General features: G+C 39.6%; 1 protein-coding gene across 1 annotated transcript in view; it reads left to right on the plus strand.

Annotated features, from left to right (window-relative positions):
• LOC140993797 (ubiquitin-conjugating enzyme E2 E2-like) overlaps nt 1-15,188 on the plus strand; it is a 77,688-nt gene extending 62,500 nt beyond the window's left edge. The window contains exons 5-6 of the mRNA XM_073463340.1: nt 6,319-6,466; nt 14,432-15,188. Of these exons, the coding sequence (XP_073319441.1) occupies nt 6,319-6,466; nt 14,432-14,529 (246 nt within the window). The 3' untranslated portion in view covers nt 14,530-15,188. The remainder of the gene's footprint in view (nt 1-6,318; nt 6,467-14,431) is intronic.
• Nucleotides 15,189-21,454: the final 6,266 nt, after the last annotated feature.

Genomic DNA, 21,454 nt, shown 5'->3' on the forward strand with positions numbered 1-21,454 from the left:
TTCCAGAGCTCACTGCTCAGAGATGTGAGACGTGTCATGTGAGATACTGTTGGACTCTCAGGAAAAAGCTAGTAACCTGACCTTGAACCAAGATTATTCTTTGTCAAATAAATATTTTTTCCATGCCTTCCTTTGAGGAGCCTTTTTTATTTAATTCAGCAAATTAAACTTCTCCAACTCTTCAAATAGTAAATCAGCGTTGTCTAAACTAAAGCAGTCATACACGAAATACAGTCTAAAACAAGCAAGGTTTTCATTTATATCTGTGATCAGAGAATAAGTAAACAAGACCACTGATCTGACCAGACAACTTTCAGTACTCTTGGTTTTTTCATTCTTGGTGTTATGGGACACATTTTAGTTGGTATTAAAATAGTGAGTAAAATATGACCCAGCCCTGCATCAACCAGAAAACCTAAACATGGACTGTTTATAAAACATCAAAAATCCTTGACATCAGGCAGTAGGCTCTTGTGAATGACTTCTTGATGCTTTCTCAATAACTAGTTTGCATGTGTCTCCCATGCAGCCTATTATGCTGCATCCACAGTGATAATTTAAGCAAATGATAAGGTTGGATGTGAGTCATTTCTCCCTCATCATCTCACACATTCAGATACTAAAGGGAGGAAAAAAATACTCATAATAACATTGACACATTTAAGAAGTAGCATTTAAAACTTTTAAATGATTCCCAAAACCCTGATTAACAGAACGCAAAACAGAGACTCAGTACAAATTGAAAGCACAATGACACCTCACTGTGTTTACCTGTAGACTGAATAAAACCTCAACTGCTATGAATTGGACATGTGGTTTGGTGGTTATTTGGCTATTTTATGCTGAAAAAAATAATACTTTTACAACAAATTAGATTGATTGTGAATTTTCTTACATGGGCATTTGATCTGCGGTCAGATGTGAAACATGACTCCTGAAGAGAAACAATGTTCTCCTCATTCCCTCCTGACCAGCACGAACTGCCTCCTTCCTGGCAGTCAGCACTGAGGGGGAAACAGAGCTCATCTCAAGTCTTGGCCTCCTGCTGCCTTGTTTTTGCAGCCTGGCTGTGAGCTGCGCCATCCAGCAGCTCACCAGCTCACAGCCACCAATCCGACAGCTGCAGCTGCTCACTACACTGGCTCACTGACTAATGTTAGGATGATAATGCCAGTTAAGGCTGAAACTGATACTCTTAGAAAGAGGTTAAGGGTGGCAAGGACATTGCTTCAGTGTTTGTACTTTGGTCCAACATTAGTCTTTTCCAGGACCTGTTCAGCAGAGACCCCAATGACAGGCTGAGAGATTAGAGTCCTCTGACTAACATTATCCCTCCCTATCATCTCTAATTTCCTCACGGCTTTGAACTAAATTCCGCTTCACACTATCTTCCTCAGCATGATATCATCCCCATTTTCAAACTTGTGAAATGGGCTGTTTAACGTGCCATGAAGCACCATAAAGTCAAGCTTAGACTTACGGATGATCAGCCATTCATAACGTTGCCTCCTTTAAACCAAACCCTTCTATTCTGTCTCATTTAAGATATGTCATCATGACTGCTCTCATAAAACTATGAATCAGTCCAATTGCTTTTCATTCCGTTTGCCCAAAATGGCTATTAAATGCGGACATTGTAAATGAACAGAACTGAGGTAATGATAGAGGAACAAGCTCTATCACAGCCAAGCCAGGTATCTTTTGCTGCCTGCAAATCCATAAAAAGGACATAAAAAGGCTAATAATTACTTGAATAATGCATAGTTTGGCGATATGATGACCAAATGAATGATGATGTTAATTTGTTTCTGCTGAATGTGTAGATAGATGATAGTTTGCTAACATACAGTGATCAGTCACAACATTAAAAGGACTAATCGCTGAAGTGAATAACATTGATCATCTTTTCACAATGCAGTGTTCTGCTGGGAAACTTTGGGTCATGGCATTCATATGGATGACTCTTGACATGCACCACCCACCCAAACACTGTTTTAGACCAAGAATACTCTTTCATGGCAACAGCACAAGAGCACCTATCTGCACCGCCACCACCCAGCAGTATCGATGTGTGGAAGCAGGACTAACTATATCCCTAATTGAGGCCCTCCTCACAACCAATGGGATTTGGATCTGCTGCCAACATCTTGGTGCAAGACAACAGAGAACACTCCTAAAGATCCTGTGTCCAAGTTTCAACGGATCAGAGCCAAGTCCGATCCACTGTTGTCCTACTGGGGGCACCACAGCCATTGCGTAATGCCATGAGGAGGTGTGCTTGGTCTGCAGCGGTGATTGAGTGGGTGGTGCAAGTCTATCCCAGTAAAACATTGCCTTGTAATGAGATGATCAATATAATCAACTTCAGTGTACTAGTGTGTGTCTAGAACTTCCCTTAATCCAAATTGTTAACTTTTAACAATATAAATTGAAATACAGTCGTGGTCAAAAATGTACACACACTTGCAAAGAACATGTATATCATGGCAGTCTTGAGTTCCAGTCATTTCTACCGCTCTCATGTTTCCTGTGATGAATGAGTGGAACACAAACTATTTTGTCACAAAAACATTCATGAAGTTTGGTTCAATAATGAATTTATTATAGGTCTTCTAAAAATATGATCAAATCCAAACCAAACCAAACTGAATGACCAATTTTGGTGATTATAGAAAGTTGTGTGAATCATATTTGCTTTGTAGCATGGCCTCTTAACTTCTTCTGAGTGATTATGATTGATTGATTGAAACATGTGGACTGTGCTGAAGAAATACGTCTATGCCAGAAAGCTACCAAATTAAGTTCAATCAGGAGAGACTTGGGAGTTTTTGAGTGAACATGAAGATTTATTGCCATGTATACAAAAGAGAATGAGAAAGTCTTTGGCGGTTAGACTCTATCGTGATGAAGTAATATTTGGGGAGGTGATGAAGCTGTACGTATATTAGGAAACTCCCTGATGGAGTCTAGACACTGGTGGTGGTGATGGAGGAAGAAGGATCCTGGAGATCTGGCGACAGGGGAGTTGATTTAGGTGAGTAGAACCAAGCCACTGGATGAAGAGCTGGAGGAGGGTGGGGTGGAGGAGGGTCGCACGAATGGCTGAAATGACAGCTGACAGCAGAGAGAAGAGCGGTTTTAAGTTTGACAGCAGAGACGTGGTTGGCTGATAGTGTTCGAGGCAGAATCTGCTTGGTTAAATGGAGAGACTACATGAATAAATGCCCATGTCAGGTGAATGGAGGGAGCAGGGAGAGAGGTGAATGAAAAGATAGTCTTCCTGATTGAACTTACCCTGAGCTTCAATTAAACTTCAGCAGTTCTGTCAAGATGAGTGGTTAAAGACTCATCCAAAGGACTACCAGAATCTTGTGGATGGCTATCAAAAGCACCTAATTAAAGTGAAAATGGCCAAGAGACATTTAACCAAATATCAGAATTGCTCTATGTATATTTTTGATCCAGCAGATTCGGTCATATTTTCAGAAGACCTCTAATAAATTCATTATTGAACCAAACTTCATGAATGTTTTTGTGACAAAGTAGTATGTGTTCCTCTCATTCATCACAGAAACATGAGAGCTGTGGAAATCATTGGAACTCAAGACTGCCATGATATACATGTTCTTTACAAGTGTATGTAAACTTCTAAACACGACTGTCATGACATTTGCTTATATGTTTATATAGAGGTATTGAAACGTTTCTGTGAAAGCTGCATTTTCTGTAGGAATTTCTTGTATCTTTTATCAAACAATGTATATCTTGATATTTTGAAATCTCCTCTAAAGCGCTTCATAAATGCTAGGACTGGACGACACAATCAAATATCCCAATATTTTGATGTTGCAACAATATTGTATGGATGACTATTGGTACTTTGACAAAGTATGAACACAATAATCATCAGTAATGTGGATATAATGAGTAAGTGCATAAAGGCAAGTATTAAAACAAGTAGAACTGTCTGGTATGTTCAGAAAATGAAAATGAATCACTTTACCATAATGCAGCCTTTCAGTGCAGTGTTGAAAATCATATCACAATATAACAATACCAAAAATATCATCGATATGATATCACTATAATGATATGATATAGATGTTTTGCCCAGCCCTAGAAACACGTACATACATGTGTTGGTCAGAATGGGAGCTGTTGGGATGGAATGAGGATGTTCAGGTTGTGGGATGAATCCATAATACAGAGGGGATGTAGGATTAGACCCGTAGCTTTTGTTATGCGGAGGCAGCATCATAATCTATTAGCATCAGCCATGATGGGATTACAGGCTGTTAATGAGACCACACAGGCTGGCCAAGGATCTTTTCCATGGCTGCTGGGCTGCCAGCATTAGCATGCCACCACTAACCCATCTCAGCAGCGGAGGTGTAAGAACAGAAGAGAAGCGACTCAAACATGAGACATGCCCTCAACTAGTCACCATCAATCACCTCGTCGCTGCCTTTCCTTGTCACGTCTCCTGAAATCCTTTCATGTGAAGGAAAGTGTTCTGTTTATTGCTCTATGTTAGTGATACCAGTGTGGAATGAGAGACAGGGAGGGCTGAGCTTGCACATGAGGGTTGTTTATCTCTCATAAGAAAGAGATGTGAAGGGAGGAATGGAGACTTAATGAGAGGTTAAAGGAGGGGGGGAGGGGAAGAGATAAAGGGCGAGCTGCCGTCACAAAGCAAGCAGAAAAGGGAGATGTAGCACGAGCATGCCTGGCCTGGCTGTCCTGCTCAGCAGCCTTTGTTTTAAAGAAGCAGAGAGGTCAGAGGTCAGAGGTGCTCCTTGTGCTGATATGAGACTCTGCTGAGTTCTACGGGACTGTCCGCTTCACTGTCGAATAACAGGGAGTGTCACCTTCACACTGTACAGACTGAAGCCCCATTCACACACAAACATATAGCAGCGGCTGTTTCTCAGTCTGCAACCTTTTCAGTGCTCGTCTTCCACTGTATTGACCTGTCCATTTACTGTAAAATAGCCCTCAGGTACTCAGATGGAGTTGAGATAAGGCAGATGTTTATTAATGCATTAGTGTATTAGCAGACATCCGTTGTGGTTCTGTTTGGACTTTGGAAATCAATCGGAATGTGTAAGATTTTATTTCTTAAAGCTGATTGTTTTTGTGCAGGCAGCCTGAAAGGACTGCTTAGTATGTTTGCATGGTTGATTATATCCTTTTCTGAAACAATGAATTGATTATTCAGTCAACAGAAAATCAAATTCGTGATAATGAATCAAGTGTTTGAGGTTTATGATTGGAAAACTATGTTCTGTTTTCAGCCTTTCAAATAGGTTGATTTCCTGTTTCATTATTACTAACTGTACATTAAATATCTTTTTGAAGTGGTGATCAGACAAACAAGATATGTAAAGATGTTACCCTGGGCTCTGGAAACTTCACATTAATACTGTTTTCTGATGGTTCAAACTGTGAAATATTTAATGGATTTAATGTTCAAAAATATTATTAAGGAAAAATAATAATTAACTGCATTGCTATTCAAATGCCGCTGTAAGTACAAAGCATACAAATGTAAACAGTAAAAAGAAATGAAAAGCACTTCAAATTAATGTTGCCGGCTGGCTTGGCTCAAATTAGAATGTACTTAGAGTGCAGACAACTGCCAAGGCTGCATGTCTGAATGTGTAATTTAGCCCATTATTGACTAAGGACTATATTTAGTATGTTAAGAAAAAGCCCTGCAGAATTCCTACAGTCAGATGTAGAAACAAAGTTTGCTGTGGAAGTAAGACGTCAAGACACACCGAGACATGTGGCTATACGTCAGAATCAAGCTTTTTGATTTCAACTATTTATCGTGCTTTAATTGGTAGATTGTCTTTTATAATCACATAAATAAGTTGAACATTCATTTGAATGTTAACAAAAAATGTTGCCCTCAGCTTGCACTCTAAGTGCTGTAAAGGAGTTCCACTGTGGATGTTAATGGAATAAAATGTTTATATTCTGATCTTTCAAGATATGGAAAAGACTCTCTCATAGACAATCATGGGATACATGTACATCTGTCACATTAATCTGATAACTCATAATATTAGGTGGGCTAATTTTCCTACATATTTAAAGCTGCAATATGCAATCAATATTTTTGTATTAACTATGGAACGGATGACTTTGTGAAATGTGAAAGGCGTCACTCGCAGTAATGAGTGCTGCTGTTATATTAATCCTAGATTATAACTACCAATAGTCAGCACCATATCTAACGTCATGCAGCTTGAATGATCATGGTTGTCTTTTAGAAACCGACATTGATGTAACCCTCCGACTCTCCATCTGCAGGTGACGTTCCGTACGAGGATCTACCACTGTAACATCAACAGTCAGGGAGTGATCTGTCTGGACATCCTGAAGGACAACTGGAGTCCTGCCCTCACCATCTCCAAGGTCCTACTGTCCATCTGCTCCCTGCTCACTGACTGCAACCCTGGTGAGAGCTGCAGCACACGCACACTCACACACAAACACTTGCACACACGCACTCGAACGCACACACTTCTCCTTGTCATATCTGCCTCCAATTGTAGCCTTGACAGGTTGACTGACATGTCCATTCTGTGTGGGCAATACACACAGAAGTGTGTCACTTTGAGGTTTGAGTCGTGCTCTTTGTAGCACAACAGCAGCAGTCGTCTGAGAGGACAGACAGGCAGGTTGCTGTGATGGAAGCACTGCTACTTTTAAAACCAATTCTGTAACAATGCTTGCTTCATCTATCTGTTAAGTGACAGCTTCACGGATTTCAGAAAAGGGACTCTGTTATATAAATATGTTCAGTAATGGATTCAATCAAACATGAATAAAAGGATTGTTACAGAAATGCTCACAAGACGTTTGGATCCATCACTGAATACATTTTCTTTTTTATCATTTATATGATTAAATGCTGACTATTTCATACAGTCTACCAGAGCTCAAGCATAGTTTAATTTACAAGTTGTTGGGTTGTGACTTCATTTAATTCGCGAGCCTGCATTCAGATTATAAAATGTGTGCAAGATTTTTAAACTGTAATTGGTCAGCATGAAGGAAAGATAAACATTTAGGGACACTAGTGTTTCTTTTTTTCCTCTTTTGCACTGTGAAGGAAAAATAAATGACACATTTTTATAGACTAATCTCACATTAAACGATCTCCTTTTCAACTGAAATGTGTTTATTCTTTGAAATAGCTAATGAGTAACTAACCACCAGGCTGATAAGCAGTGTTTTTAACCTTGAGCTAATGGAAGCTTTAATGTGAGGACAAAATCAGCAGGGTCGAAACATTGTTGCATATTAGCTTATAGCAGACATGTTGTAAAATGATAGAAGATACTTTACAGTATATAGTAAGTAGTAGTAGTATAGAATATTTTTTAGGTAAATGTTAATTTTTCAAAAAATATTGTGCATTTACTGATTTTTAAATTCCTTTGATATTGACATCAATAAAATCTAATTATGCACTAATAGCCATCCCTACAATTATTTTGTATATCAAGGTATATGGTCAAAAATATTGTCTTATTTGATTTTGTTAAGAATATTGCAACATTATTTTAAGGCGCTCAGCCCTATTTTCATTGTTGATAATCTGCTAATTATTTTCTTGAGTAGTTTATTCCATAAAATGGTGAAAATCTATCAGTATTTGCTAAAGCCCAAGATGACAAAGTCAAATTTTTGGCAAAATATATCTTAGCCAAATGTTTACTGTCATAGAGGAGCATTTCTTTCTTTATAGATTACTCAAACCTTTTTAATGAGTTATCAAAATAGTTGACAATTAATTGAATTGTTAACAACTAATCAAGTAATCACTGCAGCTAGTCGTGAGTTTAACATATAAGTGACAAGGGGCTTATTCAGTCATGAGACCTACATGTCAAGTTGTCAGCTTATTTAGGTGATGAAATGCATGTCTGAAATTATGGAGTCTTTGTGGGGTTGACGCAGAGATTTGTCCAAAGCTCATACTTTCAGACAGCCTCTTCTTGTATATTTGTGGCACTGCAAACAATGTTGGAATGAGGGTTCATACACAGTTAGCTCTGAAGCATACTGAGGCTTTTATAAAGCAATAGATGACACTAATACCCACCAATAAACACCTCTGTCTCAGTGTGAATCTATGGCAACTGTGAGCATGAAAGCATGAAAAGCAGAGATAAATGATTATTGCATTGTTATTCCATTTGCATTCATCCTCTTACAATACTGTGTTGTAAACAGTGAGCTGGTGCTCCTGGTCCCTTCATTGCAGTTTAATCAATATTTAACCAGGACTGGCAGGCCAAACACAACCCTGTAAACGACTGACACCATTCAAAGAGAAGACGTCAACATTTTTAAAGCTAATTGGATTCATTATGGCCCAGTTTACCAGCAGAGCAAAGGAGCAGGGGAATTACAATCTGTCTTTTACGGATCAGTTAAACCTGTCATTTTGCCGTTCAACCGGTCTTCAGCCACCAATGCGGTTAATGTCTGTTGGTATAAAGTATTGAATTTGAGCAAGCAGAGGTGGTAAATGCTGCTGTTGTAAAAATCTGCCCAGTGAGGTTCAGAGTGAAAGAACTAGGAGAAATGTGAGAAAGGTAGGGGAAAGGGGGACTTAAAAGGACAGAAGAATGACAGGGGATTCCAGACATGAACGGTTGGAAATGAGATGGCAACAGAAAAGAAAGACTGAGGGGGGGATGGGAAGTGATGGTGATGATTGTGAAGACCTCTGATGATAGCTTGTGTCCTCTCTGCGGGGATTGCTCTTTGATAAACCTGGCAGCGGAGAGTCTCCCTCCGTGGGCAAAAATGAGAATAGCTTTTCCTCTCCTCCTCCTCCTCTTCCTCCTCCTCTATATTTTCAGATGTTGGCTAGATGAAATGAGACGATTCCTTTTAAAGTATGATAGAAAAGACGCTTGATCGACAACCCGTCCCTGCCAAAAAAAAACCCACCCCTCCTCCCCGTTACCCACGCACTATCTCTCTTTCTGCCTCTTGCCTCATCAAAATCAGTCCCCTCGCTACACTCCTCACCACTCGCTTAAGTTTTTTTAAACGCAGCCTCAAGTGCTGAATGTGGGCCCTGGATCTGAAATACCCTAAAAATATCTCTCCTTCCCTCTCCACCGCCTTCCATCTGAAGAGTTGCTTTCCCATGCAGGCTGAGATCATTGGCATGTGGCTCATTAAAGCAGGGGAAGAGGATAGAATGACAGTTAATCAACCCTCCCAGAGCTGCCGTCCCTTACCGTCACGCCACATTGAACCCTGTATCACGCCCCACAAGCTGATTTTCTACCTGGGGCGTCCTGGTGGCTCATTGGGCCTAAGCCACATGCCATGTCAGAGCGTGTCTAGGGCTCAAATCCAGCCCAGGGCCTCCGTCGAATGTCATCCCTTTTTTCTCCCTGTCTTTCCCTGTCTCAGCCTCTGTGGAACGTCCAGAAAGTAATCTGAAATTTTTAACAAAGCCACAGGGATTCCTCCTCAGTGGTTTCTGCTGCTGCTGTCTGGGGTAGATCATATATCTGGCTGATATGAGCTGATATATTCGGCCAGTCTTTTATAATAAAGGTGTCTGCTTTTTTTTCCCCCTGTAGCTTCAGGGGTGACAGTTTGTCAAACCTGTAATAACACTTGGCTCGCCCTGCCTTAAAGGAAGGCTTTACTATCTGGATTGATATCAGAATATGTGAGATAAAAACAAGTAATGTGCTTAGCTATTGCAGCTCCTGTGTGCCCCTGTGAGAAAACAAGAAGGGCTGAAATTACCATACAACTAGTCTGAACAACTCGCACATCGTAATCTCTTTCAATATTTGACTCTGGATTTTCCCAGTCTACAAAACTCGGTCACAACAGGTCATCCTGAAACCATCTAGAGGAGGTGCCTTGCTGCTTTTGTACAGTCTTTGTAAAGGTCTCATTGTGCTTCAAACTGAGTAGTTCCTACAGCGTGTTGTCCAACTATGTCTAAAGGCAAGTGTGTTTATAGCTGTTCAAGGGGCACGTGATCACAGTGCAGAAAGCCTCCCATCATAGCCTTCTCCTGGCTACAGCCTCCACAAACTCTCTTCAAGAATTTTCTCCTGCATGTGGTTGTGAAAAATGAAAAAAAGAAAGTTTGAGATATTGACTGCTTCAGAAAGTTACAAAGACCCACCTTTAAGATACTTTGAGGTGATTCGACAAGCTCTTGGTATGAAGGTTACTGAAGCCTTAAGCTCCAACTTCCAAGTTTGGAAGTCATTTGTACAACTTGCAGCATGTTCAGATTGAACAAAGGTAGTTTTGTTGCAACAGCAGAATGAAACAGAATATTTGTGTCACTTTAACTTTAAACGTACGGTGTGTTATTTATAGGAGTTGTTTCTTCATTGTTAAACAGCCACTATTGCCAAAACTATCTACGTGACTCAGAAATGTTCACACATTTCGTCACCCTCCGACTCTCTCCCCGAAGTTAAAGCGACAAGTGACCAAATGAACAAAACGTTACCTTAAACAAAATTGTGGATTTCTCTTGGTTTGAACATTGTTGAAAACATTTGGGACAATATAAGTTCATAATTAATCAAAATATATAACTAGAAGAATTTTAATTCAAAATTCAAATACATTTATGAGAGTATGATGTTCAGAGTGAAAGATTTAGACTCACAATGCAGTTATTGGGCTTCAGAACATGCTGTAAGAAGCTGGGCATAATTTATGGTTGTTTTTGGCCCTCTTTGAATCTGTAGAGAACAAGTTCAGAGTAGAACTGATTGGAGCTGCACCAGCTAACACACCATGAGTAGTTTTCTATTCAACAGTTTGACTTAAAAGTGAAAAGTAGATACAGTCATTTTTTTTAATTTTCGAGGAGCTATGTCTTTGGGAAGGTGCCAAACTGCAGAAAACAATTTTGTGAGTCCATGTTTCAAGTAAGTTTTAGCATAATAATGGTCTAACATCTCGTTCATATGGATTCAAAGCGGCAGGTTTGCTTGCCTCTCCAAAGTCTGATCCTCTTGAGGTATTTTTCTTGAGCATTTATTTACTTACTCTGCTTCAATTGGTCCTTTATGTTGTCAGGTTGCCACTAATCTGGCACATGACAAAGCAATTCATTTCCTGTGTGAAGTGCTTCCATGCTTATTAAAGTTACTGTATTTCATAGAGAATCGTAAAAGCCATTTATTATGACGCTCAGCTTTTCTGTCTTTGAAGTTATTTTACGTTCTTGTATAGTAGTAAAAGACAACATTTTCTCAAGGTTGTTACTCCTGCATGTCAAAGGATATTAGTATAAAGTTGAACCTTTTTCAGTTTCCCCACGTTCTACCACAAGTACATTTTTAAGACATAGTGTGGAAAGCATGTTTTTCAAGCTAATCACAAAGCATGGCATCCTGTTGTGTCTCTGGTGATAAATAGGCAACTAAGGTCAAATGTTTTTATAGTCGTTCTGAATGTCAACACTGAGAGGAGATGTCATAGAGAGGAGGGACACAATGATTGTTCAAATGCAGATAACAGCGAAGAGATACTCCTCAGAGAGATTCATGGTCTTGAACTCACTCGGGGGATGAATTATTGAAGAACTTGTGTGAAGACTAAAAAAGAGACTTTGAAAGATTTCCTCACCAATTCCTGTGTGAGGTGTGATCGTGGGATTGTCAGTTTTGGAAGTCAAGAAGAGAATTGTTGGATGGGTTTTGGATGATTTTTAACAGTCCACCAATTACTTAAATTCATACATGTGAACAGAATGTAGCTGCTGCTTCGCCCACAATGCCAACCTTCAGGAGCCCTAATCTAAAAAGGACAATCTTATTTTTGACCTTAAAGTACAGAATGGCCCAACAAGGAAAGAATAACATACTGCAGTCAATGACATGATGATTCAGGACATTTAATCATTCACAAACAAACAATTCCAACAGGACTTGTGTCTCTGGCTCAAGCTGTCACTTAAGAAGTCAGATGCTTCCAGCTCTAAGCCACAATGCTGTGATATGTAAGGATCCATTCATCCAGAAATATGGGCATAAGCCTGTAAAAACCCCCATCATTGAAACCCTAGCAGGGATTAGTGTGGAGGGGTGTTTGTGCTGCTTGCTCAGCCAAGCTCATCACACTGCTCCGTCAGCAGGCCGAGCCCGCAGGAGACGGTTCTGAAGTCGAGCAGAGTGTGTGTGTGTGTGTGTGTGAGGCTCTGGGAATTTGTTTCTCTCTCTGTCACCTTACTGAGAAATTGACCGGCGGCACCACAAGTTGAGCATCAGCACAATCAATAGAGGAGCCAGTGGGAATTCATAATGGTGGCTGTTGACTGACCGGACGTGTGTGGTGTATCAACAGACCGGACAGCACAGCTGCTGCTGGAGCCCACTATGATCACCTCTGATTTACAGCTGCATGCACATTTTACTGTGCTGTCGATAAAGGTGTCGGCCGCGCTGTTCGTCACACGATACAAGCTCCACTTCAGACCACAGGGATGATAGAGCTCCATTTGTTTGACTTATGGCTTTTCTGTGGTTTTCACTGGTTGTAATAAAATTCCCATGCATGCTGATGAGCCGGTGTGGTCGGCCACAGGTTTCTGCACCATTTTAGACTTTGATACACTGCGTCAGGTAATTGGATGTCAAACAGCACCGTGTGGCTGTTTGTGTAAACACGTCCTAATAAATAAAATATCACTCTCACAGATGTGGATTTCTGAAGGCTGTTGCTGATATCACATTTTCCCCTCAGGAAATCTGTTAGTGAAGGTGTGAGATGTTTACATTACAGTGCGCCCATGACAAGGTTCAGTATCTCTAAAATTTTTGGCTGAATCTCCAGTAAATTTTGTGTGGATGTTTTTTGCCATAAGGCCAAAATGTCTTTAGGTCTGCAAGAAATAAAATCTAACAGAAGGCGTGCCGTGACGTTTCCTGAGCACATTCAGGCTCTGAAGGAGATGAGTGTCATACATAAAGTTGTGTTATTTCATAACTTAAACTCAAATGAGCTCAAGTGTTGCCAGTACATGTGGATATTGTCCATAATTTAAAGTGTTTAAATCGTATCGATTAGACCTTTATCAATAAGCAGACTGACAGAAAAGTTGGAGTTGAGTTAAAAAGTTGACCGGTGGCAGTAAAAAAGCATTATTTATACATCTTATGCAATAGTAAAACTGGGTTGTTTAAGTTTGAAATTGTTGGTCGGACTAAATGAATTCACAAAATTATTAGCAGATCAATCAATAATGAAAATAATCAATTGTTGCATCCCTACAGTCACAGCAAATATATTTTTAACGACATGCTACCATTTCTCACATAAAAAGTTTCATTTCCGAAGCCTGTTGCAGTTTCAAGGGTTGGATGAAACCATGTTTGTTATTTGTTGTTTTTCTTTAATTGTTGTTTATTTTTAAGACAGAGGGCAGAAATTAAAAATAGTTTCTTAGTTGTTTTGGTATGATGTAGCCTTTTCCCTGTGTTGTAGTGCACTTGTGAACACTTGAATTGTTGTTTAATTATCATGTTGTGTCTTGTTGAAAATTTTTATTTAAATTTTTATCAATTTGGGTGGATTTTGAGCAATTAATGGGCTGGAAAGCTTCAAACCAACCTGGCAACACTCGCCATTGGAACACTAAATATTGTAAACTCAACACTTAACAAGTCATATTAGAAGGTTTTTTATTTTTTTAAAGGTGCTTATAATTTGGCAGATCCAGTCAAAATGAATCAATTCAAGTTAAGATTAGTGTTGAATCTGTTCATTAAAAGACAGTTAATTGACAACATTATACATTTTGACACATATTCAACATGTCATATCTGTGTAGATGGAATACCTTTTTGGGGGGGTATCACTGCTTGTCACACAAAATAGGCAATCTGAAGACCTCTCAATTATTTTCCGTAATTTAACTGTGGTAAACCCACCGTACACTACCTGCTCAACCCCAAATGACAAAGATTCAAAGTTAGCCACTGTCTGGTGAACATAGTGAATCGTTTAGCAACTAAAGAGCCATATTCTTTTCTCAGGAGTTGGTGGAGACCAAAACAGAGCTTATAGGAGAGTCAATATTGAACTTGTATTCATCAGGTTGTTGCTCCATACCTGCTAGATGTGTAACCAAGCAATTGTTATTCACCATTACATTCTGTCTTGTTGCACTGTCTTACTAGTACTTTAAAGAAAAAGGATTTGATTGAAATAAAAGTTGATTTCACCCAATACTGATGAAAAGGAAGAAATCATTAGACAGATTGCAGAAACTGTATACCCACCATATTGGAGGTACGGTCAGAAACACTAATTGGCCTCATTTTAAAAGGTTTAACACTCCAGTAAATGTTGAGAGAAACACTTTGTTGTATTGAGTATCACTGAGTTCCTTCCTCTTGTGTTCCAGCCGACCCTCTGGTTGGAAGCATCGCCACACAGTACCTGACCAACAGAGCCGAGCACGACAGGATAGCCAAACAGTGGACCAAACGCTACGCCACATAGACCAGCATGACTCCTCCAGGACCCCTCACCCTCCACACACACACACACACACACACACACACACACACACACACACACACACACACTTCCCCTCCTCCGAAATCTATGGAAGCACACCCGCTCCTGTCATCCACCCTGCCCCCACCCCAGAGAAACGAACTGTTATTTGTTCCATGCTGACTTGAAAAGCTTCTTTTTTATACAAAGAGTCTATTGGGATTGTATTTTCCAATACACTGAATGTTGATATGGTCATGAAAAGCTTTAATACTGTTATTGTTCTTGTCGTTGTTGTTCTTATTGTTATTGCATTGTTTATAACATTGTTGCCACCCTCGCCATCTTCTTGATCTAAAAGCGTGCGTGTATTATTCCCGTTTCATGTGATGGTTCCATGTAAAAATGATCAAAACTGAATGAGTGCTTTTAGTTTGTTTTCTTTCAGTGGTTTTAAAGCTCACGGTCAACATTAGTGCATGGCATCAGGATATGTGTTCATGCAGTGGACATGTAGTCATGGTATTATTTCTGTCCCGGCAGAGTCTTGCATGGAGTGAGCCCATCACATGTCTGACGATAGTGGTAGTTTGCTGTACATTTAATGCCTTGTGAGAATACATACTCATTGAATATTCAATTAAACACTGGCTGTAATGTGACAGACCCTGTCTCAGTCTCGTGCTTTAATGTGACTCTGTGTGTGTGTGTGTGTGTGTGTGTGTGTGTGTGTGTGTGTGTGTGTGTGTGTGTGTGTGTGTGTGTGTGTGTGTGTGTGTTCATGCAGGCTCATCTCTCTGACCACTTCCTGTTAGAGACGTGTTCAAAGGCTCACCACAGAAAGTTGAATGATTAGATGATGAACGCTCACTCACTCTAAAAGATTTATGTCTCTGGGACATTTATTTGATTTTTTCGTGTTAATTTTCTGGTCACTTGAATTAGTGCTAGTGAGACACACAGTGCAAATATCTTGTATGCCTTTTGTAAGTCAGTGATAACTGATTTTACAGTTAGTACATTTATCCAGTCATGTGCTGTGCCTCCTCTTCATGCATATAAACCAAAAGCAGCAGTGGGTTAAGCATTGGCTGGGGTGTATTGAGCCAATGAAATACAGCCCAGGAAGTCCAGCAGCTGATCATGAGTTTGAAAGACTTTCATCAGTCACTTTATAATAACCATCACTAATAGATGGTAAATTTAGAGTTAATTAAACTAAGTTTATTAGTTATTCAACCATTAACAAACAATGAAATGCTTTATTAAGCAGTTGTTTATTGTAAAGTTACAACTGGTGTTTAGAAACCTTTACAACTGTTTAATAAATGGTTTATGAATTATTTCATTGTTAACAGTCAAATAACTATTAACTGAAGTTTAATTAATTATACATTTGTATTATTAATGATGGTTATTATAAAGTGTTACCGTATCAACTATCAAATCACTGCACAGAAATCAACAAAACAGGGTTCCCACAGCTCCTTCAAATCCTTGAAAGGTTGTGAATTTGGGGGAAGAAATCAAGGCCTTGAAAGTTTTTAAATATGGACATAAATAGTCTATCAGAAATCGCTGTGCTGGTGTTGTTACCAGAACATCATGATTAATGTTCAATCCAGGTCCATTATTGAAATTGATCAAAAAGGAAACTAAAATACTTGGTTAGGCTTTGGGAACTAAAATACTTGGTTAGATTAAGGAAAAGATGATTGTATTAAAATAGACCCTTTCACGACGTTGAATGTGTTTGAAAGGATAACTTCTACCATGTGAATATTGTTCCAGTCATTCAGTCATCAAACCTACGACATTACAAAAACTTGATTAGTCCTTTGCAATGATGGTCCTGGAACAACACCAACGAGGCGATATTAGATTGTGCTAAATAGACATGGGTCAATGAATGTGTTTGAATTTATATATTTTGTGCAGGAATAGAAATCTAAAGTAATTTTTCCTGCTTGCTGTTGGTAAATAGGTTACGTCTGCATGTGTGTCTGCTGCAGTTTTCTACCATCAGTGTAACACTGCAGCATAATTAAAAAGCCTCTCTCTTTTCTGTAAAGCCTGTTTGTTCTCATTATAAAAATGATCAGTGTTCGAACAGTAATTAACTTTGATCCATGTCTAAAGCTCTAAACTCAGGTGTGGGAAGCCTTACAATACTATGCAGAATGATTGTACAACTCTGGAAATGTGTCACTTAATCCTCCATTACCAGCCAGGTAACAGTAGATGCCAGTAGATGTTTTAATTATTGCCTGAATTAATCATTTTTCAACACATTTCCAGATGACACTGCAAAGTGCTTTGTAAAAAGTGAAGTCCGTTAAACTTTTTAGTGTTTCTCTGCTGGAGCCTGCAGTGTTGGCAGCCCCGCTGTCCCAACACAGCAGTGGTCTCATTGACATGAATGAGGAGGCTGTGTTTTGTCCAGCTGTGCTCTCATGTCTCTGAATATGGCCTTTGGCTTTTAGAACAGCATGAGTTTATCTGGGCAAGCGTTCTACGAGACAACAGGCATCCTGCCCTGATGTTCTTAAACGGGTGTTAGGCCTTAAGTGTGTAAAGAAGTCACACCATCACACTGCCTGTGGACACAGAACAAGATGGCTCCTTCTACTCATGTTGCTCGAGCCGAACTCTAGAATTCCTCTTAGCATGAAGCATCTTGACGGTTTCTTCTCATTATTGCTCGTCTGCTCACTGGAGACACTTTTTTAGCCTGTGTTCAGAATTAGGCTGTAACTAACCATTATTTTCATTGAGTTAATCATTAAGTCTATAAAATGTCCCAAAAAAATGTGAAAATTGCTCATCAGAGTTGACCAGATCCCAAACAGAGGTCTTATTCATATTGTTTCTTTTGTCCAACCAACAGTCCGAAACACAAGGACTCTTAAACAGGAAATCCTCACATTTAAGGAGCTGAAGCTGGAACAGCAAATGATTAACATTTTTACCTGATAAATGACTAAAACGATTCATGGATTATCAAAATAGTTGGAAATTATTTTGATAATCGTTGCAGCTCTAGTTCAGACCGACAGCCGATTTGGTTTGTTTGCACAATTATCCCAAGTTTCTTTCTCTATCCTTTCTAATCCACATGTTTTGAACCACAGGATCACCATTCAGCAAACCTTGTGTCAATGCATAATGCCACATTCAAGGTTTGACACTCAACTGAACACAAACTGATGCTAGAACCACTGGCACTGCTGCAGCCATGTGACGTTTGACTTCTTGAACTGATAAATTAGTGATTAGCGTAGATTTACCATACATTCAAACACAGATTGGAAAAGACAAGACACACTACCTGAAAAAATATTTTGTGTTTCTTCATAGAATATTGATTAATACCATAGTGGTTTTAGGAATACTTAGACTACACATATTTACTGGTTGTAAATGTCCATAAGTTGTCACATGCTGCTGTTTATCGGCACTAATAATCATCTGAACAACAATGTGTCAGTGTTAGGAAAGGCAAAACAACAGAACATGTACCAAATGTTAAAAAATGTAACCAGCCTGAAAAACAGAATAAAATTTGCATTTAAATTAAACTAATGGAAACCTGTGACTTACTGTAATGTTTCCTCTTTAGCCTCTGCTGTTCAAGTCACTTGTCTCAACCGAAACAGTGATAAGAACTGAGGTAAGACTTCACATGAAATGTATGTGAAGCATCCTATAGGCCCATCGGATCAGAAGGCTTTAATTAATTAGATAATCACCAGAACACTGTATTAAATCTAATCTCAAACTGTATTGAACACCCTATTATAGTCTCCTGTGATTGCACACACAGTCCTCCTGCATTTGAAACATGCTATAATGAGTTGAGAGTACCCTAAGAGAACAACTATCCTGATTGGTAGCTCATAACTTCAGTTCAAAAGGAACATTTCCCCAGTCTGCAGCCATGAGCTACAATACTACAATTCAATCACCAGCACCACCCTCCCCCCACCTTGGGGACATTATGTCAACTTAATGTGAACAAAACAGTCCAGTTTTAATTGTTGCATGTCTTCACAAAAGCACAATGGAAATTAAAGCAGCACCTAGACTGAGCTGAGGACATGCATGTGAATGTGAACGCCTCCCATCACTCTGCTATCACTGGAAATGGACAGTGTGGGGCATCTTCAAAATGAAAAAAAAGAAATCCTCCCTCTGCCTCTCTCGTACTGTCAGATATCACCAGTCTGGGATGTTCAGCGGAGTTATTTGCTAGTCAATACTTCTCTGATGTACTTAACTTTATTACAGAGTCCCAGAAGTCCCAAAGGATGATATTGTTTTTATCTTGTTTGCAAAAGATAACTAGCGCAGACAAGAACACCATGTTATCTAATATCTTGTGAGCACAAGATATAGATCTTGTGCAAGCACAATGCCAGATAATATCTTGTGCACACGTCTTTGCACAAGCCATTATCTTGCGTGAACAAAACATTAAATAATATCAAGTTCACACCAGTGATTATCTTACGCATATTAACTTGTACAAGCAAGATATTAAATATGTTGTGAGTGCAAGTTTGTGCAAAATACTTTCTTACATCAACAACAGATAAGCTGCGAGAACAGGACATGGATCACAGCCAACTTTGCGTGTATTAAACTTTTCCAGGCCTTGTCATGTCTTGTCAATTTCTACTTTTATAAGTAATTCCTACATTTCCCAGGGAGCCTTTTGATGGCCCAAAGAGAAGGAGAATGAACTTGCTGCGAGAACTAGCTGGCTAACTGTTAGGTGAACAGTGGGGTGTGTGTGAATGCAGCCTTATCACTGATTGAAAACAGAGCACACCACTGAACAAACTAACACTTGTTGACGGGCCTTTTCACAGCGGCTGGGCCCGCCTTGTTCTGAGCAGGAGACAATGCTTTGCTGTGGTTTTAGTCTCTGGCTGCGTTGCAAAACCAGCAAAGTGGAGCAACAGTGGCAGAGTTAATTATGGTTGACACATCGGGAGGGGGAGGGGGAGTCATTATCCCCTTCCTCCCTCCCTCCTTCCCTCCCTTCCTCCCTCACACTCTGTGAGAGGAAGAGTCTGACAGAAAAGGAGAAGTCGCTGATGCATGGACAATAATGTAACATTTGCTATGAGAGGTAAGTGATCAATAGGCGTGAAAAGGCTGAAGTTGGCCGGTGAATAAAAACATGCCCGATCTGCATAATAATGTATATTATGCAGGTAACTATAATGTGTGGGTGAAGACAGTATTTGTTTGCAGTACAGATAGACATACTGTCATTCCTGCAGACAAAATGCCAAACAGGTTATTATATAAACCAGTACAGATGGTTTGTCTCAAACAGCATGCAGAAGACTCATTTTTATATTTACTTTTTCATTTTCAGATTTGTTTTATATTTCATTTTGCAGGTAGATTTTCAATGTCCAGACCTTGAATATACAGTAATAACCACACACACACACACACACACACACATTTGGCTCAGGCAGGACTGTATCCAGGCTCTTAGAGACACTGAGGCCATGAGCCCAAGTCCCCCAGACATGCTCCAACGACATTAATTCATCGAATGGCTGCGACAACCATAAAGACCAAATTCGGCAGTGAGGCAAGACACTGCAGGGTGGTGCAGCAGTGTGTGAGTGTCACTCCATGGCCCGTGTGTGAGACGTGTTGTGAACATTAACCTCTTGTCTGCTTCAACTTTTTCACCACAGCCGGCTGTGTAATTTTTTGGAACCCCCTGCATCCACCACCGCCACGGCCAAAACGGACTACCCACTTTAAGATGAATGGGATGTGTGTTTTTGCCGCAGCTCCAGATTTGTAGCCTTAAGGTAACACCTGTTTTATTACATAATCGTGGGGCCACGTCTTCTAGAGGGCCCCAAGTACACTTAGATGATTTAGTCCTAGGAAATAGTAAATCCTTCATTAATTTACGCACGTTGTTGGCTTAAAAGTTGTAAAAGTTTAATCAGCCTATAAATTATATGAACCAGTCGATGTATACCAGTCTGTATACATACTCTTATATACATTATATTTTTATTTTTATGGTCATTTTTCTATTTTATTGTCTTGCTTTATCATCTTTTTCTATCACTCAATCACTTTTGTCCCTCTGCTTCTGACTCCTGAACAGCTAACAATTGAATTTCCCCAGCGCAGGATCAGTAAAGTCTAATCTCATCAGATTTATCTGATCTCTTAAAGTACCCTACACGAAAAGTTTTTAATAGTAGAATGTAGAGAAACGTACAAAAACTCTCTCTGCTAAAATCTCCAGAGAAAAAATATTGAGGAGGTGACCTCAGTGCCCTCAAAGGCAGCCATGCCCCTGGCCTCAAGGTCCCATATGGCAGAATTATGATTTAGGACTGAGACATGTTACCAGCTGTGGGGAGATGATATGGGAGGTTAAAGTCATTAGAAAGATTACAAATTCATTTTCATATTTTTCTGTCATCGTCAATGAAAATGAAATACAGCTAGTTATAATCCCCCCGCCAAATATCCAGAAACTTGTCTCTGGAGACGCTCAACCCCAGGAGACTTTCAAATTCAAAGAAAGTTTCAACTTATAACTCTGAACACTTTTCATGGCAACTGGAAACAAATTCATTTTTTCATCATTCCTTATGTCACATGAAGAAACAGTTACAGTAGCTAGTTCTAAACCCCCCTGCCAAAAATCCAGAAACTTGTCTCTGGAGAAGCTGGAGCCAATCCCAGGAGAGATAGCCACATGCTATGAAAATTTAATAAAAGTGCCACTTTATAACTCTGAACACCTTTCATGGCAACCACTTTGTTTAATGTTTATTTAACCTGCAACACATTTCACATGTCAGGCCACTTTATCAGCCGGTATAATGGCCTTTAAAACTGTCGCTCAGCTCTTGGTTCGCTCTGTTTTAGTGGT

The sequence above is a fragment of the Pagrus major genome, chromosome 3 (assembly GCF_040436345.1).
Source record: "Pagrus major chromosome 3, Pma_NU_1.0".
In the NCBI taxonomy this organism is placed as follows: Eukaryota; Metazoa; Chordata; class Actinopteri; order Spariformes; family Sparidae; genus Pagrus; species Pagrus major.